The 27,350-nt window shown below is 42.6% G+C and overlaps 3 protein-coding genes across 9 annotated transcripts in view; 1 reads left to right on the top strand and 2 right to left on the bottom strand.

Annotated features, from left to right (window-relative positions):
• Nucleotides 1-34: 34 nt before the first annotated feature.
• On the bottom strand, nt 35-12,238 carry LOC148884854 (multiple C2 and transmembrane domain-containing protein 1-like). Of its 5 annotated transcripts, XR_016118335.1 has the most exons (20): nt 11,864-12,238; nt 10,544-10,634; nt 9,819-9,964; nt 9,217-9,296; nt 8,506-8,629; nt 7,544-7,708; nt 7,316-7,446; nt 6,367-6,541; nt 6,011-6,303; nt 5,306-5,510; nt 5,150-5,224; nt 4,939-5,058; nt 4,754-4,864; nt 3,790-3,831; nt 3,605-3,714; nt 2,817-2,926; nt 2,652-2,749; nt 1,693-1,773; nt 308-411; nt 35-240 (listed from the first exon to the last, which is right to left on the bottom strand). XR_016118335.1 is itself a non-coding variant. In XM_089021099.1 (19 exons), the coding sequence occupies exons 1-19, from the start codon at nt 12,113-12,115 to the stop codon at nt 1,702-1,704; spliced, it is 2,304 nt and encodes a 767-aa protein (XP_088877225.1). In that variant the 5' UTR covers nt 12,116-12,238; the 3' UTR covers nt 505-1,701. The 5 variants fall into 5 exon arrangements, 4 of the variants coding, with proteins under 4 accessions (XP_088877223.1, XP_088877224.1, XP_088877225.1 ...); XM_089021099.1 differs by lacking the exons at nt 35-240; nt 308-411 and having other exon boundaries at nt 505-1,773; nt 6,011-6,113; nt 6,210-6,303; XM_089021100.1 differs by lacking the exons at nt 35-240; nt 308-411 and having other exon boundaries at nt 509-1,773; nt 6,011-6,113; nt 6,210-6,303; nt 7,544-7,705.
• Nucleotides 12,239-14,047: 1,809 nt separating this feature from the next.
• arrdc3b (arrestin domain containing 3b) lies at nt 14,048-21,315 on the top strand. Of its 2 annotated transcripts, XM_089021115.1 has the most exons (8): nt 14,050-14,529; nt 16,664-16,745; nt 16,897-17,044; nt 17,809-17,911; nt 18,071-18,327; nt 18,978-19,131; nt 19,573-19,724; nt 20,230-21,315. In XM_089021115.1, exons 1-8 carry the CDS (start codon nt 14,250-14,252, stop codon nt 20,287-20,289), a joined length of 1,236 nt encoding a protein of 411 aa, XP_088877241.1. In that variant the 5' UTR covers nt 14,050-14,249; the 3' UTR covers nt 20,290-21,315. The 2 variants fall into 2 exon arrangements, with proteins under 2 accessions (XP_088877242.1, XP_088877241.1); XM_089021116.1 differs by lacking the exon at nt 20,230-21,315 and having other exon boundaries at nt 14,048-14,529; nt 18,036-18,327; nt 19,573-19,712.
• A 1,633-nt stretch (nt 21,316-22,948) lies between these two features.
• Nucleotides 22,949-27,350, bottom strand: part of LOC148884852 (myocyte-specific enhancer factor 2C-like) — a 16,007-nt gene continuing 11,605 nt past the window's right edge. Inside the window, exons 8-13 of one of the 2 annotated variants that reach the window (XM_089021117.1) lie at nt 27,167-27,208; nt 26,941-27,095; nt 26,819-26,842; nt 26,290-26,425; nt 26,074-26,212; nt 22,949-25,172 (exon numbers count right to left, since the gene is read on the bottom strand). In XM_089021117.1, the coding sequence (XP_088877243.1) occupies nt 24,887-25,172; nt 26,074-26,212; nt 26,290-26,425; nt 26,819-26,842; nt 26,941-27,095; nt 27,167-27,208 (782 nt within the window). In that variant the 3' untranslated portion in view covers nt 22,949-24,886. The remainder of the gene's footprint in view (nt 25,173-26,073; nt 26,213-26,289; nt 26,426-26,818; nt 26,843-26,940; nt 27,096-27,166; nt 27,209-27,350) is intronic. The other variant, XM_089021118.1, reaches the window with a different exon arrangement.

The following is a 27,350-nucleotide window of genomic DNA, read 5'->3' as shown; positions in this document are numbered from 1 at the left end:
AACAGATTCGTCACAATCGTAGTTCGCTACGCTCGTGAGGCGATCTGCAGCGAATTTTACACATAAATAATCATTCACACTCATATTCACATTCTAAGAGCATTTTAAGTGTTCAAATAAATTACCATGGATGTTTTTGGAAGAAAAATATAACATACCGGGTATGTAAAAGCTATCTTGAAGGGTCATGACTGTTGATGACGAAGCCAAACAGCTGCGAAGCGACACCAAGGCGCGCACCTGGAAATAAAGACGTGTAAAAATACAAACAAAAAAATGAACATTAAATTAACAAAAAAACATTTACCGCGATGTTTCCCTCGTTTTTCATGATTGACGGCTGCTCCCGTGATACAAGCGACACACCGATAAGGACGTCTGGTTGAAAACCTGTCGTGTTAAACATGGCCGCTAGAGGACAGCAAAACACAGATTAGCAGCTGCTCACGTCATACAAGCGACACACCGATGCCTGTTTGAAAACCTGCAGCATAAGATCCGAACTACGTCGCTAAAACTTTTTAAAATCACGTTTAATCATTCCAGTCAATTAATACGTTTTACCCGTATTTTATACGTTTTGTATCATTTAAAACGACTGTACGACGTACCACAACTTTTATACGAAAAAAAAAACAATTTTAAACAGACTTTACAGAGGCCATTTTGGCTCAAATCCAGCTCGTCTCAACTACTGGTAGCCAAGGTGCGCATGCGCGGTAAACTGCATTTCCGCTTGTGTGAGCATTTTTTATCATTTCAATTAATGTACGGGGTACGCTAACTTTAAAACGGGAATTGTAATAATTTATAAGGGCATCTATTAGCCAAGGTGGACATATATGTTTAATGCATATTTATGTCATAAAATAAAAACAATACATTTCATTTATAAGCGCCTTTCAAAACTCTCAAGGTCACTTTACAGTCACAGGATAAGTTTTCTGTGGTTGAGCAGCGGCAGCCACGCGCGCCAGAGTTCACTCAACCCGGAAGTAAATAGATAGAAACCTAGTTAGCTAGCTAGTAGATAGCTAATAGATAACCAACAGATAGATAGCTAGATAGCCACCTAGATAGCTCTATAGCTAATATCTAGCTATCTCAATAGTTAGCTAGCTAATACACTGAATGTCACTATTAAACACACAGATAGAACGCTAGCTATCCAGCGAGTAGATAGCTAATAGATAGCCAACAGCTAGCTAGGTCGATAGCTAGCCACTTAGATTGCTATATAGCTAGTGATAGATTATAATAGATAGTGAAAATAAAAACATATCAACAATGCTGGGTGCGCTAACGTGACTTAAAACAAATAGAAAATAATAGAAAATAGAAAATAAAATAGAAATGCGGGTATAAATGTTAACATGTGACACACGTATACATTCGTATAAATATCCTGCATAGATCGCACACGTATGTCAATTCAGTCGAGCGAGCGTGCCTGCTGATTGACAGCTGGAAACACTTGGAAAAGTTTCTTTTTTTTGTGCAAGCTAACGCATTGACATAAATGGAATACAATGTAAAAAAAAAATGATGTAAATACAATATTGATACAAAAAATGATATTACGTGCCAAAAATAATCTTAGGCAGGATGCAGAGCAATAAGGTTCTTGCCCAATAAAGTTAAAATTCAATTCGATATCTTATATTTTTTTGTTTTTGACGCATTGTGTAGTACATTGGAATACTAGGTGGGATCAGTCCTCTTGCGCTTGCTCGAACTTTGACCCGCGTCCACCTTCAGCTCGCGATACTGCATCTGCCGCACACATGCGCCGTAAAATAGCATTAGCATGACCCACTTAGCATCACGTGACATGTTGACAATATGCTAGCACTTTGAGGCTAACTGTTACTACACAATAATAACAATACATTTCATTTATAAGCGCCTTTCAAAACGCTCAAGGACACTTTACAGTCACAGGATATTTTTTCTGCAGGTGAGCAGCGGCAGCCACACACGCCAGCGTTCACTCATAGCGGAAGTAGTAATATTTCAGCTTACAAACTGAATTGGTTCCCAGAAAGTCTGTGTAAGGCGAAAATTGTGTCTTCCAAACAATTATTTCCCATAAGAAACCATTACAATGAGAATAATCCGTTCCCAGGTCCACATAAAACAGAATTTTCTACTAAATAAGCCTTTAAACTACTGTATACCTTATTTTATGTATTTTTTTTTTGTGTAAACGTGCTATTGTATTGTAATTAAAGAAATAAACATTAGTCCATTTGATAATTTTTCAGTATCATCCCAAATGATGACACTGAAAATTATGAAACGCACCAATGTTTTGAAGTTGAAATGCTACTCAGAATCAGAATTATCTTCAGAATCATTGCGATTCAGAGAATCAATCAGAATCAATTCAGATGATTATAAGTAGCATTGCAACTTCCAAGTATGAGTCCATTCCACATTTTCCAATGTGATGATTGCTACTCACAATCAGAATTAGCTTTATTGCTTCTGATTCTGAGTAGAATATTCATGAGGAACTCTGCATTGGATGCTACACCAACCATGCACGGCTCCTGCGAGTTGGACTTATTTACAATGTTATGCTAGCTCGCAATATGACGCTATGGTGATACAATAAGTCAACAATGAATAAAATTTGCCACTGTACTCACCACCTGAATGTCGGATGGCACGCGCGACAGGAAGTCCACAAGTTCGTTGTTGTCCACGGCGTAGGGGTTGCGTAATTTCTTGGTGAACTTGTTAACGCCTGTCGGGGTATCAAGTTGGTTAAACAATGTGTGCGCACGCGTGCAGGGTTTGTTGTGTGCGCTCACCCCACGCTAGCACGAGGTAGCGCAACGGGATGAGGTAAAGCAGAAAGGCCAGAAGACACAAAGAGGCCACGGCCAAGCAGCTCAGGAAAGGCACCGTCCAGTTCAGCACACTGTAAAGGCGGGAAAAAAAACATCATACAGTAAAAAAATAAAATAAAAACTCATTTGAAATATGAAAAAGATATGAGTCAGGTTAATGTATGATGTGGTTGCACGCGTAGACTGATAAATATAACACCTATAAACTCAAAGTTACATATTCTTTATCCTCAGCGAAGAACAAAAAATGATAGACGCTCATCAAGGAGCTGGGTGATTATTCATTTTTTACTTATTTATGTATTTAATTGTTTGTTTATCATTTTATTTATTCATCTATTTATTTATTTGTTCAGTCATTTATCCATTTATGTATTCATTCATATTCAGTTATTCATGCATTCATCCGTTCATTTTATTTATTCATTCATTTATCTGTTTATTTATGAATATTTCTATGTATTTATATTTATTTGTATGTATTTAGTTAGCTGGCTACCTAGCTAGCTATCTATCTATTTGGTATCTATTTGCTATCTATCCGCTGGCTACCTAGCAGCTATCTATTTGGTATATATTTGCAATCTATTCGCTATCTAACTAGCTCGCTGGCTACCTAGCTAGCTATCTATTCGATATCTAATTAGCTATCTGGCTACCTAGCTAGCTATCTATTCGCTATATAACTAGTTAGCTGGCTACCTAGCTAGCCATTTGCTATCTAATCACTATCCCGAGGCGACACCTACTTTTTCAACCTCTCGCCGTAGGACGCCACCTGGTCCAAAGTGTTCTGCACGCTGATGAAAACGTCTTGGACGGCGTTCAGTTTGTCGAGAAAGCCGCGTGACTCCGCCTCCTAGCGTTAACGCAACACACGGGGTCATTCATAGTGTGGGTCAACGCTTCCAGCCAACGTGCACGACAGGCTCACTTCTTTGTCATCCTCGTCCCACTCCAAAATGGCCTCCATCGACTGCGGGCAGACAAATCCATGAATCTGACAGATAGGGCATCCTGCGCTACTGTGGGTGTGAACAATTCCATTTATACAGTAATACCTTGCCTTATGAACACAATTGGTTCCCAGACAGAGTGTGTACGGTGAAAAGTGTGTCTGCCAAAAATTAATTTCCCATAGGAAACCATTAAAATGAGAATAATACGTTCCCAGGTTCCCATAAAACATAATTTTCTACTTTCTAAGCCTTAAAACTACACAAAATCTACCTTATTTTACGTATAATAAATATGCTATGGTATTATAATTAAAGAAATAAACTGTACTGTATCATAAAGTCGTTTTATTTACCTTTGTGATGGTCGTTGATGGCTTGATGGAACATTTGATGAGGAACGTAGCCTTCTTCTTTCACCATCTTGAGGAATGATCCCTTGTAGGTGCTTTCTCTGCCATAATTTTACCTTGTTCCTCATCAACTGTGTTATGTTTAGCTGGGCTGATAGCTTTTTGTATCAAGTGTACAGATGGCTTATGCAGGTTATTTGTGGAGCCTGATTGATGGGAATTTTAACCTTGCAGTCTACACTCTACCTTTGAACTATCAAAGTTGATACAAGTCCAAATTTCACTGTTTTCTATCCATTTTGTCACTCTTTCTGTCATCTGCCTGTCTCTTTAATATTTAAACCACCTCCCCTCACTGCTGCGTTCTTGACCAATCACGTGGCTTTAACCGAAGACTTGGGGCGGGGAATAGAGGACAAAAACAGTTTTCTTGTTAGCGAACGACACATCACTCATTGTGGCGCTCTGTGTGTATCCCGAAAAATAGTTCGTATGCCAAGGTAAAATTTTCATAAATTTAACGTTCATAAACCGAAAAGTTCGTAGGCCAAGGGCTTCGTAAAGCGAGGTATCACTGTACTTCTCTCACCGTGTCGTCAATCTGGCAGTTCCACGAGAGGAAAAAATTCCAGACGAGCAATAGCAAGAGCGCCAGAGGTATCATGAAGACTTGGAAGTTCCATACAACCACTACGAAGACCTGAACGCAAAGTCGAGTGAGCAGCTAGCATGCTAGCATGCTAGCACACGCGTATTTGTGCGTTTTTTTCATACAATGAAGGCAATGAGGCTACGTTGCGTGGATTCCCACTGGAAGCAGCTTTTGATGAACGAGGCCAAGTTGAAGAGGACCATGACGCATCGTCTCACGCGGACAATATTCTGATACAGCAGCTGAGCGGGCGGATAGGACAACAAGATGGAGCGTTAGCGTGTTCCACGTCATGCTAGCGATCGTCATCAGACCTGTCAAATGTTGACATACATCTTTGGATACTTTGGGTTCATCTTCAATCAATTTCTGCTCAGCGGGAGAAAACGTCCTTAACGCCGCTTTCACCTGTCAACAGACAACAGGGTCACATGACTCCAAAAAGATCATGGAAGACGGGGGGGAGGGGTTCAAATATGTCCAACTCACGGCGTTGAAGACCACATCGACCTCCAAGAAGATGACACCCTTACTGCAACCATTCAACTCTTTGTTCTTCAGCACGTACCCCTTCTGCTCGCCACCGCTCACGTGCAACAACGGGATGGCAACTTTGCCCAGGAAGTCGGCACTGCGGTCTCTGTCCTCGTCCAGGACGGTGACTTCCAACACCGAGTGAATGTCCTTCACCTGACTAACACCACCACGCGGACATTATACTAAAATACAGGTTATTCCTATGTAATATGTTAGATACACCTTGTTCCAATGTAACAACATCTGTAGCTAGCTACCTAGCTAGCTATCTATTTGCCAGCTATCTAGCTAGCTATTAGCTATAAGGCTATCCATTAGCTATGTCCTTGAGAGTTTTGAGGGGCGCTTGTAGATGCAATGGATTCTTCTTCTTATTATTATTATTATCATCTAGCTAGCTATCTATTTGAGTTACTTCCGAGTTGAGTGAACGCTGGCGCGTGTGGCTGCCACTGCTCACCCAGAGAAAAACTTATCCTGTGACTGTAAAGTGACCTTGAGTTTTGAAAGGCGATTAGAAATGAATTGTATTATTATTGTTATTATTGTTATTATTATTATTATTATTATTATTATTATTATTAAAAATATGGGTTATTTCTATGAAATAGCATGTTAAGTACAGATTTTTCCTATGTAATAAGATGCTCTACTCACAAATTGAACACTTTGTTCCAATCTGGGTTGAGATTCTTGTAGACAGTTTGCGTCTGTCGGCGTTGGTTGTTGAGTTCCACCACACAAAAGGGGTCGCTCTTTCCTGAGCGGGAGAACAAACGTAAAATAAACAAATAAACAAATAAACAAATGAACAAATAAATCCGAATGTCCATCGTTTCCTTGATTTGAGTCTCACCGGTCACGTCGGCCGCGATGAGGCCCTCTGCTCGCACAACCTTGACCTGTACCATCCCTACGTCCTTCATGGATGAGAAGGACTTCAGCAGTCCCTGTGGGACACCGCTAGTTAGCGATTAGCTTGTTTAGGAACTCATCCGTGACGTAGCGCTCACGTAGCTCTTGAGGATCTCGCCACAGTCCTGCATGTCATCCGGCTGCGAGGCGCTCGGGTTGGCCTCGGAGCCCGTCAGTGTGACCAGCAGCACCAGGTGGCCCCGGGACCCCTCCAACGGAAGCTCCAGGTGGTGAGTTTGCTCTTTGGTTAGCGTGGACAAGTCCAGTTGGCAACTGAAACAAAATAATTTCATTGTAGGTACAGTGATTTACGAAGCCCGTGGCTTACGAACCTTTCGGTTTACGAACGTTAAATTTATGAAAATCTGACCTTGGCATATGAACTATTTTTCGGGATACACACGGAGCTGCCACAATGAGTGATGTGGACTGGTTTCAACTTTGATAGTTCAAAGGCAGAGTGTAGACCGCAAGGTTAAAATTTCCATCAATCAGGGTCCACAAATAACCCACACAAGCCATCTGTACACTTGATGCAAAAAGCCTGATGAGGAACAAGGTAAAATTATGGCAGAGAAAGCACCTCCAAGGGATAATTCCTCAAGATGGTGAAAGAAGAAGGCTACGTTCCTCATCAAGTGTTTCATGCTCATGATTCCATTCCATCAAGCCATCAACGACCATCACAAAGGCAAATAAAACGACTTTACTATACAGCAGTTTATGTCTTTAATTATAATGCCATAGCACATTTATTATACATAAAATAAGGTAGTTTGTGGAGTTTGAAGGCTACCATACCATAACACATTTATTATACATAAAATAATACACAAAATATTTTGTGTCGTTTTAAGGCTTAGAAAATTAGAAAGTGGAAAATTATGTTTTATGGGGACCTGGGAACGGATTATTCTCATTCTAATGGTTTTCGATGGGAACTTAATTTTTGGCATACACACTTTTCGCCTTACACACTCGTAAGCCAAGGTATCACCAAGGTATCGCAACCAGATGATTCAAGACCCAACGAGACTTTGTAGTCACCGTCCAATGAAGTCGTCCCTGCGTCCGGTGTCGTGGTCCCACACGGTTGCCTGCAGGACGTCCCCCGTCTCCTCCGTGAGTTGAAGGAAAAACTGTTCCCGCCATTGCGGACTCAGCGTCTTTGTAAGGGTCTGCGCCAAGGAGACTGATAACTTTTCACTGTCCACTCGAAGGAGCCGCTATGGCGACAACAACTCTGGCGGACATGTTGACGTGTCGGTTGGTTACCTTGCTACGGTACTTCTGGGCCCCCAGGCGGAACTTGACGTAGGGGTCACTCAGCCCGTTGGGGTCCATGGGTATCAGGTCGCGACCCTCGATGAGAGCCACGCTGACGACACCCCGCCATTGTTGGGACCCCCATAGGACCTCGGGCGGATGAGACGAATCCTGCTGGGGTTATCAATAAAGTCCTGATTTAAGTGTTTGGGGTGTAATTCCACTTTTTGACAGTAATAATAATAATAATAACAAAAGTTAGCTAGCTACCTAGCTAATAGATAACTAGTTAGATAGCAAATAGATAGCAAATAGATAACTAGCCAGGTAGCCAGCTAGCTAGTTAGATAGCAAATAGATAGCTAGCTAGGTAGCCAGATAGCTAGTTAGATAACGAATAGATAGAAAATAGATAGCTAGCTCGGTATCCAGCTAGCTAGTTAGATAGCGAATAGATAGCAAATAGATAGCTAGCTAGGTAGCCAGCTAGCTAGTTAGATAGCAAATAGATAGCAAATAGATAGCTAGCCAGGTAGCCAACTACATAGCTAGCTATGTAACCAGCCTTTCAAAACTCTCAAGGTCACTTTATAGTCACAGGATCAGTTTTTCTGTGGGTGAGCAGCGGCAGCCACGTCCGTCAGTGTTCACTCAACCCGGAATAACTCAAATAGATATGAAGTTAGTCAGCTAGCTAATAGATAACTAATAAATAGCTAGCTAGCTAGGTAGATAGTGAATAGATAGCAAATAAATAGCTAACAGAGAGTTAGCTCGGTAGCCAGCTAGATAGCTAGTAGGTTTTGGCGTAGTTCTGTTTCACATTGTAAATTTGAGCATCAAATATGGTCCAAAAAAAATGAAGCAGCCAAACAAATAACAGGACAAGCTAGAAGGAGTTAGCATGCTAGCTGCTAGATGCTAAAATTGCTAGATGACAAAAATCTTCAATGCTTAGGATATCCTCGTACCGTCGAGTCCCTGCGATGCTCCATTCGGCGATTTTGGTGCATGAGCCTCACGCTGAGTTCCAACGAGCCCAGGTTCTCCTCGGGGTATTGCGGATCCTCCAGAACCAAGGTCACCAGTTTTCGCCTGACACACAAAAGCCACGATTTATCCCACATTTTTAGAAATGAAATGTATTATTATTATTATTATTATTATTATCTATATGTATCTAGCTAGCTATTAGTTCTATCTGTTAGATAGCTAATCTTGCTATCTAGCAGGCTAGCTAGATAGCTATCTAGCTGGTTACCTTGCTACATATCTATTTGATATATATTTGCTAACTAGCTATCTAGCTGGCTAGGTATATAGCTATTAGCTAGCCAGCTATCAATTAGCTAGCGAGCTATTAGCTATCTGGCTTTCTAACTGGCTATCTATTATCTATCTAACTGGCTATTAGCCAGCTAGCTAACTTTCTATCTATTTAACTAGCTAGAGAGCTATATGCTAGTTAGGTTATGACTGGTTATGGTTAGTTCGTTAGCTAACTGTCTAGCTGGCTATCGGTTAGCTATCTGCTAGCTGGCTCGCTTTCTATTTGAGTTATTCCAGGTTGAGTGAACGCTGGCGCATGTGGCTGCCGCTGCTCACCCACAGAAAAACTGATCCTGTGAATGTAAAGTGACCTTGAGAGTTTTGAAAGACCTAAATAAGGGTACGGTGAGTACCTGTTTAGTTCCAGAGAGTCCAGATGGAGAACGGCAGAACCGATGAAGTCATCTTGAATACCGAAGTCGTAGTCAAAAACCTACGACGAAAACACAACAAGGGCATTTCAAGGACACGCGAGTGAGCTGCCTTACGCAGTCCCCATACACCTTCAAAGCACTACTTGAACATGAAGCTCCTCAACTCACTTCCATGTGGTTCTTGGCACCAAGATGTGACTCTGAATTACAATCCAAACAAACAGCGGCGCCTGGAGATGCCATTTTGACAAAAATCGGGATCGGAGCGCTATATACTTAATAATAATAAAAATACATTTCATTTCTAATAGATAGCTAACAGATAGCTAGCTAGGCCTTCACTCAACCTGGAAGTAACTGAAATAGATAGAAAGCTAGCCAGCTGGCTAACAGATAGCTAATAGATAGCCAGCTAGACAGTTTACTAACTAGCTAGATAGACATATAGCTAATAAATAGCCAGCTACACAGATAGCTAGCTAGATAGCCAATAGATAGCAAATAGTAGTCAGGTAGACAGTTAGCTAACTAGCTAGATCATCTAAGAGTTGTGTTGCATCTTATGAAACACGTTTACGTACCGTGACGTGTAGCGGTTCACCAAGATTATGCGTGACGAGGGTGGTTTTGTGGTTCCAGACGGGGTTGAGGTTCTTGTGTACGGTTCTGCTTCTGAAAACGTCCCTACCCGCCATCTTGAATTTCACGTATGGGTCGCTGCTTCCCGCTAGCAAAACAAATGAACGAGAAAAACACACACAAAAGGAAATTAGCGTATATTGGTTGCATTTCCGCTTGGGTTTTAGCATTTTTTTTTAGCATTTCAAATAATGTACGGCGAACTGCCACTTTTATACGGGGATTGCAACCATTTATAAGGGCATCTCTTTATTTAGCTATCTGGCTATCTAGCTGGCTACCTCGCTGGCTACATAGCTGGCTACCTAGCTAGCCATCTATTTGCTGCCTATTTGTTATCTGGCTATCTAGCTGGCTACCTAGCTGGCTATCTATGAGATATCTAGCTGTCTATCTATCTAGCTGCCTATCTGTTAACTAGCTATTCGCAAGCTGGCTAGCTTTCTATCTATTTGAGTTATTCCGGGTTGAATGAACGCTAGTGCGTATGGCTGCCGCTGCTCACCCACAGAAAAACCTTTCCTATGACTGTAAAGTGACCTTGAGCGTTTTGAAAGGCAATTATAAATCAAATGTATTATGATTATTATTATTAGTGGACTTTTCTTGACTTGGTGATGTCATTCCTCTGTAAACAAATAGTTTATCCAGCTCAGTGAAATACTACCTCGTTTGTCTCGGACCGCCAAATTGCATCCTCGCCTCAGCTCCACCTCCAGCTCGTATGGCGCAGCGCATTCTGGTGTTTCGCCCGCATCCTGCCAGATGGGAGCAATTTCACATTTACAACCACTAAAATGTACGATGGTACGCCATTGCATTAAGCCTGTTAGCATGCTAGCTCCTGCAAACTGTTGCAACGACATCAGCGTCGTTGCAACAACCGCAACCGGTGGCGAAACGGCATTGTTGTGACATAAGTTAGCATCCTGTCACGTGGCAGAAGCGAGAGAACAACGTTAGCACGTGGTTGTGCTGTGTGGAAATTACACCACGGTTGCTTATTTGACAACCGGATTAAGGAGATTGCGCGACAGGAAGTGAAGCGTTGGATTGGAAATTGAATCAGTTTACAAACAACGTTTGCGCACGTTTTCACTTTGGACAAATTCCTGCGCCACTACGCCAAAGACGGGACATCGCTGGCTATTTAGGGATTTAGCTGGCTACCTAGCTAGCTATTTATTTGCTATCTATTAGCTATCTAACTGGCTATGTATCTAGCTGGCTCGCTGTTAGCTAGCTTTCTATTGGCTATCTATTAGCTAACTAGCTATGCAGCTGGCTATTTATTAGCTATATGGCTATCTAGCTGGTTAGCTAACTGTCCAGCTGGCTATCTATTAGCTATCTGTTAGCTAACTGGCTAGCTTTCTATGTATTTGAGTTATTCCGGGTTGAGTGAACGCTGGCGTGTGTGGCTGCCGCAGCTCACCCATAGAAAAAAAAATTATGGGGAAAATTTTTATGCACAGTTATGGGCCATTAGTATAATTACTAACAAAATACAGGTAACATCCGACTTACGACCAGCTCAACTTACGACCGCCCGTACTTACGACCACCCGTACTTACGACCCGTACCTCCAGACCCTATTTTTTTATTTTAATTCTACGCCTGGCACTGCAACGCGCTAGCAACCGGCAACGTGTACGACAACATCTCACTCTCGCACAACAATCGACCGTGTGATGAGTGTTTGCCACAGAGTCTCTATTTAACATTTTGAATTGATTTCGACTTACGACGGTTTTGACTAACGACCGTTTGGTCGGAACGGAACTCGGTCGTAAGTAGGATGTTACCTGTATATGAGTATTTTTTTTTTTTTCAAAACAAATATTGAAAATGTTTTCTCTCTTTCTTGATAGATCAATAGAGCGATAGATCGATCATTATTTGATTCTCTTGAAGTTAACAATATGAGCATCCTTACTGGTCCACATTGCTCATCCAGTTGTGCTCCATTTACTGTATTTTACTCGCCTTCTCTCCTCGTGCTCCTCTCGAAGTTCGCTCCCGAGGGTCCAGACTGGCAGAACCCAGCGAAGAGCTCTTGTGGTGGGTCGGAACCACCCCTTCCTGGTGGTCTCCATCGGGGACAGCGGGCTGTTCACCGCAGCGGGCCCGCACCGAAGGCTCCTCATCCCGGCAGAAAGAGAAGACGAGGTCCGGCTGCGAGGACGAGAAGACTCGGTCCAAAGCGGCGTTTCCCCTCCGCTTGAGCTTTCGGAACATACAAGGGGACGGACAGACGCCCAGTATTAGCTCTTTAAGTGTCGAACATCCGGTCAGGAGGCGGCCCGGGATGGGATTCTGCGTTCGAGCCTAAGCCGAGCAAAAGTTAGCAGCATGATTGCTGAAAATAGTTAAACCACGCCCCTTATAGCCCCCTCACCATTTTATATCCCCAATTCAACACTGGGACCCGCAGATATATGACCATAGAAACGATTGACCCGTTGATGCCACACGACAGTTTCTTCGCCATATTGGATGTGTCAAACTTGGCTCGTACTTGTCGCCCAAAAAGAATGTTTAGTTGTTATGACCTATATTTAAACTGGAAGATGATAGAAGAGATACTTAGTTCTCTAAACACACATTTTCACAATAGCAAAACTTACAAAGATTTCAGAGATAATTTAAGTGCCTTTCAAAGCTCTCAATGACACTTTACAGTCACAGACAAGCATATGTACTATAATAAGTAAAATACAATCAAAAATAGAATACAATAAAATACAATTATAAACGGTGTAGCAATGAAGGCACGGTCTAGAATCAAAACGATGGTACACTGCTCACATTAATGTTTTTTAAATAAAATTCACACAGTTAAACTTGGTTAAGTACTGAAAGTCAAAAATAACAAAAACAAATCTTTTAAAAACTAAAAGTTCTTGTAGTACTGCTAACGAGCCCCATTTTCCTTTGCTGCTGTGATAACAAATTTGACTTATTTGTTTTGGAAGCTGGTGTCACTGTAGTAATTGACGGTATTATGCACACACACACGACTTATGATTATTAGGTGCAAAGTTAGCATACTCAAATCATAACACGTTAAAAAGGCCAAATACAATTATATTGGTCTGAATCCCGTGAGATCTGGCTTTTGGTGTAAAAAGGCGACGGCAAAATTGATTGTTGACTCTTTCCAACCCATCGCTGCACCTTGCCACATCTAAGATGGCGGAGAGGTTAATATACGATTTCGTTGTCGTCTCATCTCTGTTGTAGCCCCACTGGAAAGCGTCTGCCGGACCCCTGCGGCTGTTTGGCTAGCCTTCCGCTAAAGTCAATAGCAGTCTTGTTGAGATATTGAAATGTAACATTTGGCTAAGAATACACGCAGACATTTAAAATATCACGCGCTACTGAAACACAATAGACAAACACGTCTTGAACAATTCATATGTATTTTCAATGGAAGCAAGTTTGCATCTCTTCTGAAGTTGCTAAGAAGGTAAATCCGCGATGACTCATTAGCATGCATATTATACATATGCAATTGGGAAGTGGGTGTGTGTTAAAATAAAGTGTGTGAATTTTTTTTGGGGTGAAAAAAACATACCGTATAAACTAGTTTATTTATTTATATATAATAATAATATAATAATAATAATAACAATAATAATACATTTCATTTATAAGCACATTTCAAAACTCCCAAAGTCACTTTACAGACACAGGATCAGTTTTTCTTCTGCGGGTGAGCAGCGGCAGCCACATGTGCCAACTCAACCCGGAAGTAACTCAACTATATATATATATATATATATATATATATATATATATATATATATATATATATATATATATATATATATATATATATATATATATATATACATTTCATATACATACATTTCATATACATACATACATACATACATACATTTTCAATACAGAAAATTATTATTATTGGGATGATTAGCATGTACCTGTCTGCTTCATTTACGGTTTTTTTTTTTTTGCACGCGAATAACAACAAGCGCGTCTTTATTGGATGACGTCACAGTCGAGCCGTCCTCTGAAGACGGCTGATGCTTCTCACGTCGCAAGTGCGCACACGCCCTCACGCACATGCTCAGTGAGGTTTTTTTTTTTTTTTTTACGCACGGAGCCTTTTAAAACTCAGCGTGCCACCCCACACGCGGCAGCACTCGCGCGGACCGACCCGGAGGGAGGGAGGGAGGATCAGGCGAGCGGGACCCCAACCCCGGATGCGCCAGCACCGACGGCGGGCGGGCTCCGTGCGGGAGCGAGGGGCCACTCGGCTCCGCTCTTGAACGCCCGGCCCGGGAACAAGCGTCCAAGGAGGGGAAGGGGAGTGAGGGAGGGAGGGGGGGTCTTCGGCTCGTTCGACATGGTTCTCGGCAAAGTTCGGACTCTCGCCGTGTGCTTCGACACACTGAACGAGAGCAACCTGCCGGTGTTCTCCGGCGGGGAGCTGGTGTCCGGCCGGGTGGTGGTGGAGGTGGCCGGGGATGTTCGCGTCCGCAGTTTGGACGTGACCGCTCGCGGGGTGGCCAAGGTCCGTTGGACCGAGTCCCGCAACGCCGGAGCCAACGCAGCCTACACGCAGAACTACACCGAGGAGGTGGAGTACCTCCGCCACCGGGATACTCTCATCGGTGAAGAGCGAGGTGAGGCGCACATCACCGCCGACCACCATAAAGCGCCTTGGGACGTGACATCCTCACCAAAACACAAAATTTCGAGCCATTTTCGGACTACGTAAACGTCCCACAAACATAAAGTCTAAAATGACATCAACGAGGCAAATAGGAAGCAACTCCCTTTTGTCTGCTCGAAGCGGTTCAAACCTGATCACGCTGGGGTGAGCCGTGAGTGGGGAGGGGTGGAGGTGATTGGGGGGGGGGGGGCTCAGCTCGTTAAAATAATAAAACGCATTCATTCCATACGAATTCCAAAGTGTTTTAAATCAAAATGGCCGCTTAGTTGTAGGTTGTCGGGAATTAAGGTGTTTAAAACAACACAAACTTGAAAAAGTCTGGTAGAAAGGATGTTATTTACTTGAAATATTACAAAATATGATCAATATTTGCCACTTCCTCCTATTATAAGCAACACCCAAACAATTCCCACGTATTTAGCTGGTTGTTTGAATTGCATTCGTGTCTAACAACGTTTGTTTTGTTCCATGCACTAAAAAAATAAAATAATAATAATAATAATAATAATAATAATAAATTACATTTATCAGCACCATTCAAAACTCTCAAGGTCACTTTACAGTCACAGGATAAGTTTTTCTGTGGGTGAGCAGTGGCAGCCACACACGCCAGCGTAAACTCAACCCGGAAGTAACTCAAATAGATAGAAAGCTAGCCAGCTAGCTAACAGATAGCCAGCCGGACAGTTAGCTAACTAGCTAGATAGCCATATAGCTAATACATAGCCAGCTACATAGCTAGCTAGCCGAGAAAACTAAACAAAAATAAGAATATTACATCAGGTTTTGGAAATATTATTTTTTGTTATTTTTGATAACTTTTTAAAGTTTTTTTGGGGGGGGGGGGGGGTGGCGTTATCAGCGAACGTCCTTGCGTGACACTTTGGCAGCGAGTTAAGTTCACTGAAGGGTTCTTCCTTCTCGTGCCACATGGCCGTGAGGAAGAAAGGGGGAGGGTCGAAAAGGCTCTGGACCAATCAGGAGGGAGCACTATTAGTCCGCAGCCAATAGGGGGGGGGGAGAGTTGCTGATAAGGGCGGTGGCGGGGTGGGGGGTTGACATGGTCGGCGTGAGGCTGCTCTGGCTGGTTCAAACTGGTCTACTGCAGACTGGGCCGCTCCCCGCGACGTGTGAGATGCGCGTGACCCTCCACGGGGACTTCCTGTTACATTGGCGGCGCGCGTGCACGTGTTTGGGAAGAGGGACGGGCAGCAAATGTAAACAAGTGGTTGCTTTCGGTGGGCAGGTTAATAATAATAATAATAATAATAATAACAATAATAATAATAAATACATTTCATTTATAAGCGCTTTTCAAAACTCTCAAGTGACACTTGACAGTCACAGGATATTTTTTCTGCGGGCGAGCAGTGGTAGCCACACGCGCCAGCGTTCACTCAACACGGAAGTAAGAAAGAAAGAACTGTGTTAGGATCTAGCTTGTTAATAGATTCGCAAATTAGCATGAAGAACATTCACATAGGAGTAAAAAGCCCAGTGTTAGCAAATAGCATGTTAACAGATTCGCAAATTAGCATGAAGCACGTTAGCATAGGTGTAGAAAGCCCCGTGTTAGCAACTAGCATGTTAACAGATTCGCAAATTAGCATGAAGCCCGTTAGCATAGGAGTACAAAGAACCGTGTTAGCATCTAGCATGTTAGCAAAGGAGTAGAAAGATCAGTGTTAGCAACTAGCATGTTAACAGATTCACAAATTAGCATGAAGCATGCTAGCATAGGTGTAAAAAGCCCCATGTTAGCAACTAGCATGTTAACAGATTCACAAATTAGCATGAAGCCCGTTAGCATAGGAGTAGAAAGAACCGTGTTAGAATCTAGCATGTTAGCAAAGGAGTAGAAAGATCAGTGTTAGCAACTAGCATGTTAACAGATTGGCAAATTAGCATGAAACACGTTAGCATAGGAGTCGAAAGCCATGTGTTAGCAACTAGCATGTGAACAGATTCGCAACCTGATTTGTAAACTGACGTTCGGGTTTGAAAACAGGGTATCGAGTAGGGTTTTCATCGTTTGAGGTTTAAGAGTTGTCTTTTGTTTGTTTGTTTGTTGTTGTTGTTGACAGATGATGACATGGCCGACGAAGGCGTCACCGTGCTACACACCGGCTTGCACGAGTTTGGCTTCAGCTTCCACCTGCCACAGATGTGAGTTACACCACCGATACTGAACCGATACGATACTGAATTGATCTCAAACCGATAGCAAAGTGATACCATGGCTACCGGCGGTTCGTTTTGACGTACTTGATTTTCGCCGTTGTTCAGTTGGCATTTGTGCGGGTGTGCGGGTGTTCAGGGCGTTGGCGACGTCGTTCGAGGGTAAACACGGCAGCGTGAGGTACTGGGTGAAAGCGGAGCTCCATCGACCTTGGATGCTTCCGGTCAAGGTTAAGAAGGAGTTCATCGTCTTTGAGCATATCGACGTCAATACGCCTCTGCTGCTGGTAAGCCACGCCCACTCCCCCCTCCGCTAGTTGGGGTTTCAAGCAATGGTTGGGTATTGAGGGCTGTTTTCAAGGCGGTGTTGGGGTTTCATGTTAAGATTTTCATCTTGGGATCGGTTTTTAAACAGACAGTGTGTAAGGTGAAAAGTGTGTATCCCAAAAATTAATTTCCCATAGGAAACCATTAAAATGAGAATAATCCGTTCCCAAGTCCCCATAAAACATACTTTTCTACTTTGTAATTCTTAAAACTACACAAAATATAGCTTATTTTATGTATAATAAATGTGCTATGGTATTATAATTAAAGAAACAAACTGTACTGTATAATAAAGTCGTTTTATTTACCTTTGTGATGGTCGTTGATGGCTTGATGGAACACTTGATGAGGAACGTAGCCTTCTTCTTTCACCATCTTGAGGAATGATCCCTTGTAGGTGCTTCCTCTGCTATAATTTTACCTTGTTCCTCATCAATTATGTTCTGTTTAGCTGCGTTGATAGCTTTTTGCATCAAGTGTACAGACGACTTGTGCGGGTTATTTGTGGAGCCTGATTGATGGGATTTTTTAGCCTTGCAGTCTACACTCTGCCTTTGAACTATCAACGTTGAAACGTTCGTAAACCGAAAAGTTCGTAAGCCAAGGGGTTCGTAAACCGAGGTGTCACTGTATCGTCTTTTCGACGACTGTTGAGGTTTCAAGTATTTCAAGTCTGGGGTAGGGTTTCAAGTGTTTGTCGTTTGTTTTGTTTTCTTTTCTTCAGGCTCCACAGGCGGGCAGCAAGGAGAAGACTTTGTGCTGCTGGTTCTGCGCGTCCGGTCCCATCTCGCTCAGCGTCAAAGTGCCTCGCAAAGGCTACACGCCAGGTAGCGCCGGATCCCCCGGTCGTCCTCACTCGGCGTCCTCTGCGGCCGTCTTCACCTTTTGCATCGTCCCTTCACATCCTCGTCGCCTCATGTCCAACTCATCTTCTACCCGGTCTCCCGGCAGACTTGACGCCTCCCGCCTCTCCTCCCCTCCTCCAGGCGACTCCATCCAGATCTTCGCCGAGGTGGAGAACTGCTCCACCAGGGTGGTGGTCCCCAAGGCGGCGCTCTATCAGACGCAAACCTTCTTTGCTAAGGGCAAAGGGAAGGAGATCCAGCAGTTGGTGTCCAACCTGCGAGGGGAAGCCTTGGCTCAGGGCAAGAGTCAAAGCTGGGAGGGCAGGATGCTCAAGATCCCGCCCGTGTCGCCGTCCATCCTTGACTGTCCAATCATACGTGTGGAGTACTCCCTTGTGGTGAGCCTCGCAAACCCATGCCCCTCCCACCTTCGCCTGTTAGCACGCTAATAACGTCAAGATCAACCAACCCCCTTTGTACCAGTGTCAGAGATGTTCGGTCGGACATTGTGGACAAAGGTTCAAACACAGGAAGATTGTCTTTTACTGCCGGCAGGGGACGTAGCTATCTATCAGTAATCGTACCAAAGGAAGCCCGGGTTTAGCTTTAGCTTTGTTGGAATTGTTTCAAAATTCAGCCATTAAAAAGTCCCATAAGCAGCACTAACATCGGATGCTAATACCGCAGCGCTATTGTCCGTAGTACGAGTGAGATGACGTCAATGTCACAAATTGATTTCACCATTACGATAATGTAGAAACCCATAAACCTATAAGCTAATTACATTCATTTATTAGCTATTAGCATATGCATCAAAGCAATCGTCAGTGGAATCTAATCGGTTAGCAATGTTAGCTTAGTGGGCTAATGACGTTAAACTGTTTTTTTTGGCACTCTTAATTGAAGTTGTAAAACAAGTATGAAACATGACACAGTTGAATAAATGTCAAAACAAATGGTCAGAGGTATCATAGGCATGTTGTTAGCATAAAGTGAAACGCAATAGCTAACAACAAACACTGAATATATCATTTTCTCCTTCCGTTAGGTGTACGTGGACATTCCGGGCGGTCTCAACTTATCGCTGTCGTTGCCTTTGGTCATCGGGACCATCCCGCTACACACCGCTGCCTCCCGCACATCTAGCATTAGCAGCCATGGAAGCGCCTCTGGTTGGCTAGGCGTGCCAGAGCACCCTGAGGGTAAGATGGCGATCCATGTGTGTGTTTATTAGCTATCTTTTAGATGTCTAGCTATCTCGCTGGCTATCTATTAGCTGGCTGGCTGGCTATCTTTTAGCTATCTGTCTCGCTAGCTGACTATGTATTAGCTATCTTTCCAGCTGGCTAGCTAGCTGTTGTTATCTGTTATCTGTAAGCTATCCATTGGCTAGCTGGCTGGCTATCTATTAGCTATCTATCCAGCTGTCTAGCTATGTATTAGCTATCTATTAGCTAGCTAGCTGGCTTTCTATTTGAGTTACTTCTGGGTTGAATGAATGCTGGTGCGTGTGGCTGCCGCTGCTCACCCACAGAAAAACTTATCCTGTGACTGGAAAGTGACCTTGAGAGTTTTGAAAGGTGCTGATGAATAAAATGTATTATTATCATAATTATTATGTCTAATTATTCTAATGGTTTTAGCCCCGCCCAGCTACGGTGAACTGGCCATCCCTGAGTCGCACCGCCGCCACTTCCTGCACGGCGTCCACGAGCAGGAACAAGAACATGCTAGCGCGGCGTTGCTCACGTACATCACGGAATTCCGATATTTACCGCCTCCGCTCTACGCCGAGGTAAAACCACTTCCTGTATCTGTTCAAATGATTGACGGCATTCTCTAGTTTCATATCAGATAGCTACCTACCTGGCTATCTAGCTACCAACCTAGCTGGCTATCTATTTTTGCTATTTATGTGCCATCTATTAGCTTGTAGTAGACGTGCACATTCCACCATGATGCCCCTGATCCACTGCTGAAAAGGATGATTTTGATCCTCTCCTCTTTCATCTAGAACTGCTTCATGTCACAAAGAGGGTACAGCAAGTATCTATCTGGCTAGCTATGTAGCTGGCTAGCTATATATTAGCTAGCGTTCTATCTATTTGAATTATTTCCGGGTAGACTGAACGCTGGCGTGAATGGCTGAATAAAAAAAGTTCCTATACCGTGACAGTAAAGTGTCCTTGAGAGTTTTGAAAGGCGCTTAGAAATTAAATTATTATTATTATTATTATTATTATTAGTATTATTTTGTACGGTGAACTCGTGTGTTTTTGTAACTTACCGCTCCTCATCAGGTGGATCCATACCCTGAGGCGGTGGATCCCGGGCGCCATGACACCTGTCCGTCACGCTGAAGAGGTGACACTTGGCTCCTCCCACAGAGTCAGAATCACATGACCTTTGCTCCTCCCCATATCCAACCGAGCCAGAGTCACATGACCGCTTGATTCCTTGATGGGCAGTGATTTTAACACCTTGCTTCTTCCTCAGAACTTTTTGGACATGTCTGTAAACACACCACCTAAGACCCTCCACCCAAAAAAAAAACCACATGCGTGTGTCGTCGTTCACATGTGAAGTCACGTGTAAGACAGTTTGAAAGTTGGCAGTGAAAAAAAATGGGGGGATGTCACCCAAAGCACTTAAAAACAAGAATGTGTGTGTGTGTTTGTATGACTAGTCTTGTGAGGACCACTAACATTTTATACCATATGTAGTGAGGACATTTTTAACAAGTGAGGACCTTTTGGCCTGTCCTCACAAGCTTTTTTATTCTAAATGCTTCTAGAGGGTCTATATATGTATCGGTTAAAGTTTCAGAGAGGTCCTCACAAATTCACCCAAAATGATTTTTTGGTGTGTATTTTCATTTCACTTGGATACACACATTTTTTACTCACTGTGTGTGTTTATGTGTGTGTGTGCGTGGTTAACGAGAGGAAAAAGTTCATACCACAAAAAGTAAAATAATTTTTTAACCAAATTCACTATAGGGGTGAGGACTTTGAATGTAGCCATTCAGAAACCCCACTCCTGCTGTTATTTCAGTTTCAAGCCGACTTTTTATTTCTTTGTTTTTAAAGTTGAAGTGGGAAATGGGGTGACATTTAGTGTTCAAATGTAACACTAGTTCTTCTCTAAACTTGTGGTCCTCACTCCTTTTAGGGAGTTATCCGGACCTCACAAAACGATTGAAACAGGAATGTGTGTGTGTGTGTTTGTTTGTGTATGTATGTGGGTACTGAGCGAAAAGTACAAACGACCAACTTCAAAAAAAAAAACCACAAGTCGCCTGTTTTGACGTTTGCTCAGAGCTTAATATTATTATTCATAATAATGAGATTAAAAAAAAAAAAAATACAAGCGCGTTCCACGTCCCCCCCAAAAAAAAGCTGAAATACAAAGAAAAAAAATGTATAAAATGTTTACAGAATTTGGTCAAACGTCCTCCAAAGTTTGGGGCGATGATTAAAGTGCAATATTTTTTTCATATTTTTATATTTGTCCTTTTTGAGCAAGACTTTTTCCATATCTGTTGTGCTTTATTATTGTGATGATAATGTTGTGATGATCTTGCCGTCACAATTAACTTTTGATAAAGAAAAATAAAGTTTATTTTATGAAAAAAAGGGTCATGTCATGCCAAAATACAGCTATTTGCTATCTAGCTAGCTATTAGCTATCTATCTGGCTAGGTATCCAGCTGGCTGGCTATTAGCTATATATTACCTAGCTTTCTATCTATTTGAGTAACTTCTGGGTTGAGTGAACGCTGGCGCGTGTGGCTGCCGCTGCTCACCCACAGAAAAACTTATCCTGTGACTGTTAAGTAAATTTGAGAGTTTTGAAAGGCGATTGTAAATGAAATTTATTATTATTATTATTATTATTACCTTATCTCATTCACTGCCATTCTTGAATTTATTCAGGTTTTGGTTTTTCTTCCGGGGGTGCCAATAAAGTGCGGGTCAGACCTCTGGCAATGTTTTTCCCTAGCACGCAGGCTGATATTTTTAGTCAAACTCAAAACACCAATAAAAAAGACGGAACTGGCGAGATTGAGAAAGTCCCACCCCCTTGTTCATGACGTCACGCCAGGATACTCCTTCACAAACTGCCTTGCTCCAGAATCAAAACAATGGCTTCCAGTTATGAATATGATTCAAGTAGTTCTGAAGAGGAAATCATAAATGTTTGCCATCGATTAAAGAAGTCCTTCTGTATGAATTCCAGCCGTCTGGACTCTAATGTAGCACCCAAAAAATCCACAAGATGGCGCCCAAGATCCGTTGGAAATGGGCTGATTTGTCTGCTGGGAATTTGTGTCAACTAGTATCAAATAGTAGTCTTGGTGCAACACACAACGATTCCCCATCGCGTTATTTGTGTAGTTTTCCTTCTAATTTCGCCATCAACACAAAGTTTTCAGACCAAACAAAGTACCCAAAATGCATTGTGTGTCGCTTTCTCGGTCAGGGGCGTTCCAGACGTGACGTCACCAACTCAAAAACACCACTTCCTGAATATTCAGAGTCTTAAACGGTAAAATATAGCTTATATGCGGTGGAATCTTTGTCAAATGCGCTCAGTCGAAGTCATTTGGAGCTTGTCGGGTTGTGTCGGTTGTCCTTTAAAAGTCAATTGAAATCCACAGTCTAAAAAGTTGGATTGTGATTGCTGATGTTTGTCTCCACCTGGTGGCGACTGATTGCAGACGACCTCGTTAGCATAAAACAAAACAGCAAGATTTTAAGTAGAGCAGTAATATTTTATTGTTTCGCATGTACGCATGTTTTTAGATATATGTGTGTCTACACATTTACATTTGTCTTTTTTTTCCCAACGTATTCTTTTTTGGGGGGGGGGGGTTAGGGTCAAAGGTGAAAGCTGGCGGGCTCTGCCCTTAATCTCCTCTTGAACGACATAGCGAACCCGTAACGCGGTTGGGTTCTACCTCTAAACCGGGTCGGGTTCTTGCGGCTTGAAAAAAACAGGGTTGGGCCTCCAAATATACATTTTTGATCAGCAAAATATTCAAATGTCAACAACCCTCAGCTTGAACAAAAACAAAACAAACAAGAAAAAAAGATAAGCAGAAAGACGAGTTAAGAGTCTCTTGCGGGTTACCTTAAAGACGCACGCCGAAACTTCAATTAGCAATTCGGGCTAGCTTGACCCCCGTGGTTGAACTTTTGGCGTCGTCATGGCAACCGGCATGGGCTCTGACTCCAGGACGAAGAAAAAACAAAAAACATTTTCAGGACACAGAAAAAAAAAATTGACGTCATCACTGTCCCGCAGTCCTCCTATGCTAAGCTAATGCACGACAAGCTAATAGCTAAAAGCTCACACTGCATAAATAGGCTTTGCTCTCGCCGCTGCCATTGGCTACTGCACCCAAGCCTGGCCCCGCCTCTTCATCTGTCACTTTTTTTTTTCCTGTCAACCTTCTTCCGAACCCGATTGTACTTCCTCTTCCTGTCACTCTCTCACTTCCTGTCAGCTCATTGACCTTCGCTCTCTTCTCGTTTTAACATGATTCCCATCTTAAAATCGATGCTCAATAGACTTTAATTCGGGGTGATGGTTTTGGTTTTTAAACTTATCGGTTTTTAAACTTATCGGTTTTGAAAACAATTTTGAAAGGCGATTATAAATAAAATGCATTATTATTATTATTATTATTATTATTATCATTTTGACCCCGCCCACAAAATGGCCACAAAAATGCAGCAAGTGGGAACGTTAAAAGTTAGCGGAAAGTTGTAATTGAATTTGACCAAAAATAATTGTGATCAAAAGTAAAAGTAGTAAATGGTTTGTTTTGTCGTTGGCAATTCGTCCTCAATTGTGGTTGGTGTAAAATTTTCGATGGACAAATTGGCTTGTAAAAATTAATTATATAAAATTCAAATTACAGTGTTTGAATAAATGAATGAATATTAATTTTCAAATTCCCCCATCATAAATTAATATTGGAGCAGTGGGGTTATGTTCCAATTTTGTTTTGATAGGCGAATATACTATAAACAAGCATTAGCTTGAAACAACTTGGACTGAACCAATGTTTTTTTTGGGGCGGGGGGGGGTTCTTTTCAGCTTTTGTCTCTGGCAACCCGTTTTCAATTGTGGTTGGTGTCAAATTTTTGATGTACAAATTTGTAAAAATTAATGATATAAAATTCAAATTACCATGTGATAAATAAATAAATGAATATTACATTTCGGTGGACCGGTGGGGTTATGTTGGAATTTTGTTTTGATTGGCGCCTACGCTACAAACAAGCATGAGCTTGAAACAACTTGGACTGAACCAATATTTTTTTTGGGGGGTGGGGGTTATTCTTTTCAGCGATTGTCGATTTTTACAAATGAGCTTTGACCGTGTTTGAGTCTCACAAACACAAAAAAAAGCGTGAGGGGATTAGGAATAATGCTCATGGGCTGTATTTAGAATTTTCTCCTGACCTCATCATTACAACGACATTTTGAGGATGTTGATGCAAATGAAGTGATTAGGGAGTCGAAAATAAGTGAAAGATTCAGTTATCAATTCTTTGCTCACTCCAAAACTCCTTATAATCGCGAGATCACATCAAAATTTGGAAATACAGGTACCATCCGACTTGCGACCGAGATCCGTTCCGACCAAACGGTCGTAAGTCGAAATGGTCGTAAGTTGAAATCCATTCAAAATGTTGAATAGAGACTCTGAGGCTAAATGACTCACAAACTACCCCTCTTAAAATGTTAAAAAATAGGGTCTGGAGGTCACGGTCGTAAGTACGGGTGGTCGTAAGTCGAGCAGGTCGTAAATCGGAAGTTAGTTGTAATAAACTGAAATAGTCTGACTAAAAATCCCCCGTCATGTCCGCCCAGTGATACATTCCTAACACAGCCAATGAGAACACTCCAATGTAACCTGTGTGAAAAGCCCCGCCCCCTTCAGCATCATGTAGCCCAGCCCTCCGTCAATCGCATGCGTTTGACGGACGGGCTGCGGCGCTCATCCTGATTGGACGGCGGCCGCAGGAGGAAGTCGCCGCCGCCGACTGCGTTTTCGTGCTCCTCGCCGCCGTCGTACGAGCTCCCGCAGCTGGACGCGCTGCCGGCGGGCGAGCGGCCCGCCCGGGCGCCCATCACGGGGTGTTCTCGAGGGGGCGAGGACGGCTCCGATTTGATCTGGAGGTTTTGGTGACCCGATGGGAAGTTTAGGTTGCTGTTCTGGCATAAATTCCTGGAAGACACAGACGTGATTTAGATTTTTCTGGAAAATGACACCTTTTGTTTCTGAAAGGATGAATCAATACAGTGATACTTTAGCTTACAAACTTAATTGGTTCCCAAACAGAGTGTGTAAGGCGAAAAGGTGTATCCCAAAATTAATTTCCCATAGGAAACCATTAAAATGAGAATAATCCGTTCCCAGGTCCCCATAAAACATAATTTTCTAATTTTCTAAGCCTTAAAACTACACAAAATAGACCTTATTTTACGTGTAATAAATGTGCTATGTGCATTATAATTAAATGAATAAACTACTGTATAATATAGTCGTTTTATTTACCTTTGTGATGGTCGTTAATGGCTTGACGGAATGGAGTGGCCGGTTTCATCAGCATTAAACACTTGATGAGGAACGTAGCCTTCTTCTTCCACCATCATACAGATGGCTTGTGCGGGTTATTTGTGGAGCCTGATTGATGGGAATTTTAACCTTACAGTCTACACTCTGCCCTTGAACTATCAAAATGGTTGAAACGAGTCCAAATTTCACTGGGTTTTCTATCCATTTTCACACTCTCTCTCACTGTTGTCTCCCTGTCTCATTAATGTTTAAAGCACCTCCCCTCACTGCTGCGTTCTTGACCAATCACGTGCCTTTAACCAAAGACTGGGGGCGGGGAATAGAGGACAAAAACAGTCGGCTGCCATTTTCTTGTTAGTAGAACGGGCTTGTTTGGAACGACACATCACTCATTGTGGCGCTCCGTGTGTATGCCAAAAAATAGTTTGTATGCCAAGGTAAAATGTTTATAAATGTAACGTTCGCAAACCGAAAAGTTCGTAAGCCAAGGGGGCTCGTAAACCGAGGTATCACTGTACAAATAAACACAACAAAATGTGTTTTTGCTCACCCCATGTGCGCTAGTGGCGCATTGTGCAGGTTGTGCAAGTCATGGACGTGCTGCTGCTGTTGCTGCCAACCACCGACGGAGCCCAACCCGGCTGACCCGAAAGCCATCAGGGAGGCCACTTCGCCACCCAGCGAGAATTCTGAAAAGTACATCAAAGTTTCCGTTTCAGGCTACGCTTCACGCTAGTAGCGTCTTAGCTCGGATGAGGAGACTCACCTGTGCCGAAGGAGTTGAGAGAAGATGGGTAGCCGCCCATAACGGAGCCGGGAAGAGATGCGGCGGCGGCGGCGGATACGCATACGGCGGGACTGGATAGCGTCTGTGCTGTCTGGGAGTGATTGATTCGTGCGTTCTGCAGAAGCACCCAAAAAAAAACCACCCAAAAAAAAAAACATCCATACTGATTACTTGGACAAAAACGGCCAAATTGAACTACTATTCCAAATGTGCAGTGGCTAGCTAGCTAGATAGCTACTTGCTGTCTAGCTATCTAGCTAGCTACTTAGAGTTTATTGATGCTATCGTTTCAAGAGAAAAAAAAAACGTTGAAATATATTTATCTAATTTTTTAGCATCAAAGTCCGATAGAATATTTTGGAGAGTTTTCAAAAAATGGATCATAATCTTCTGTCCACTTCCCACAATTTCCCAAAACTTGATTTGACTTCAGTATTAAAGTTGTAAGGATGTTAGCAAGAGCTAAGCTACCACACAGAACAAAACAACATCAACAGGTGAGACTTACCAACATCAGGTCAAAGTCCTCACACTAGAGGGCAGCAGCGAGTCAGGTGCAGCAGATTGGTATTAGTTTGGTTAAAGACACCTTTTTTTCTCCAATGGATGCATTCGAGTCAAAACACTCACGATGGTCGGCATGTTGCTGCATTTGTTGGCGGGCGGCATCAGGGGTCGTAGGTCGGGCTTGCGGCTCATGCTCATTGGTGGACTTTTGCTCTTAGACCCAACCCCCGGTGACATCATGGCAGGGGAGGTGCACTGGTTGCTGTAGACGCCGTTTCCTGTTTGGAGGATGATGATGATGATGATGATGATGATGATGATGATGATGATGATGATGACGACGACTTACCAACACTGACGACAGTATTCGTCAGCTCGGAGCCCAACAGACCTGAAAATATAAAATGAGATGTATAATAATAATAATAATAATAATAATAATAATAATAATAATAATACATTTCATTAATCAGCGCCTTTCAAAACTCTCAAAGGTCACTTAACAGTCATAGGATAAGTTTTTCTGTGGGTGA

The sequence above is a fragment of the Hippocampus bargibanti genome, linkage group LG18 (assembly GCF_051943395.1).
Source record: "Hippocampus bargibanti isolate YZ-2025 linkage group LG18, ASM5194339v1, whole genome shotgun sequence".
NCBI lineage: Eukaryota > Metazoa > Chordata > Actinopteri > Syngnathiformes > Syngnathidae > Hippocampus > Hippocampus bargibanti.
The sequence above is the reverse complement of the archived record's forward strand: the minus strand, read 5'-3'. Positions and strand labels throughout refer to the sequence as shown.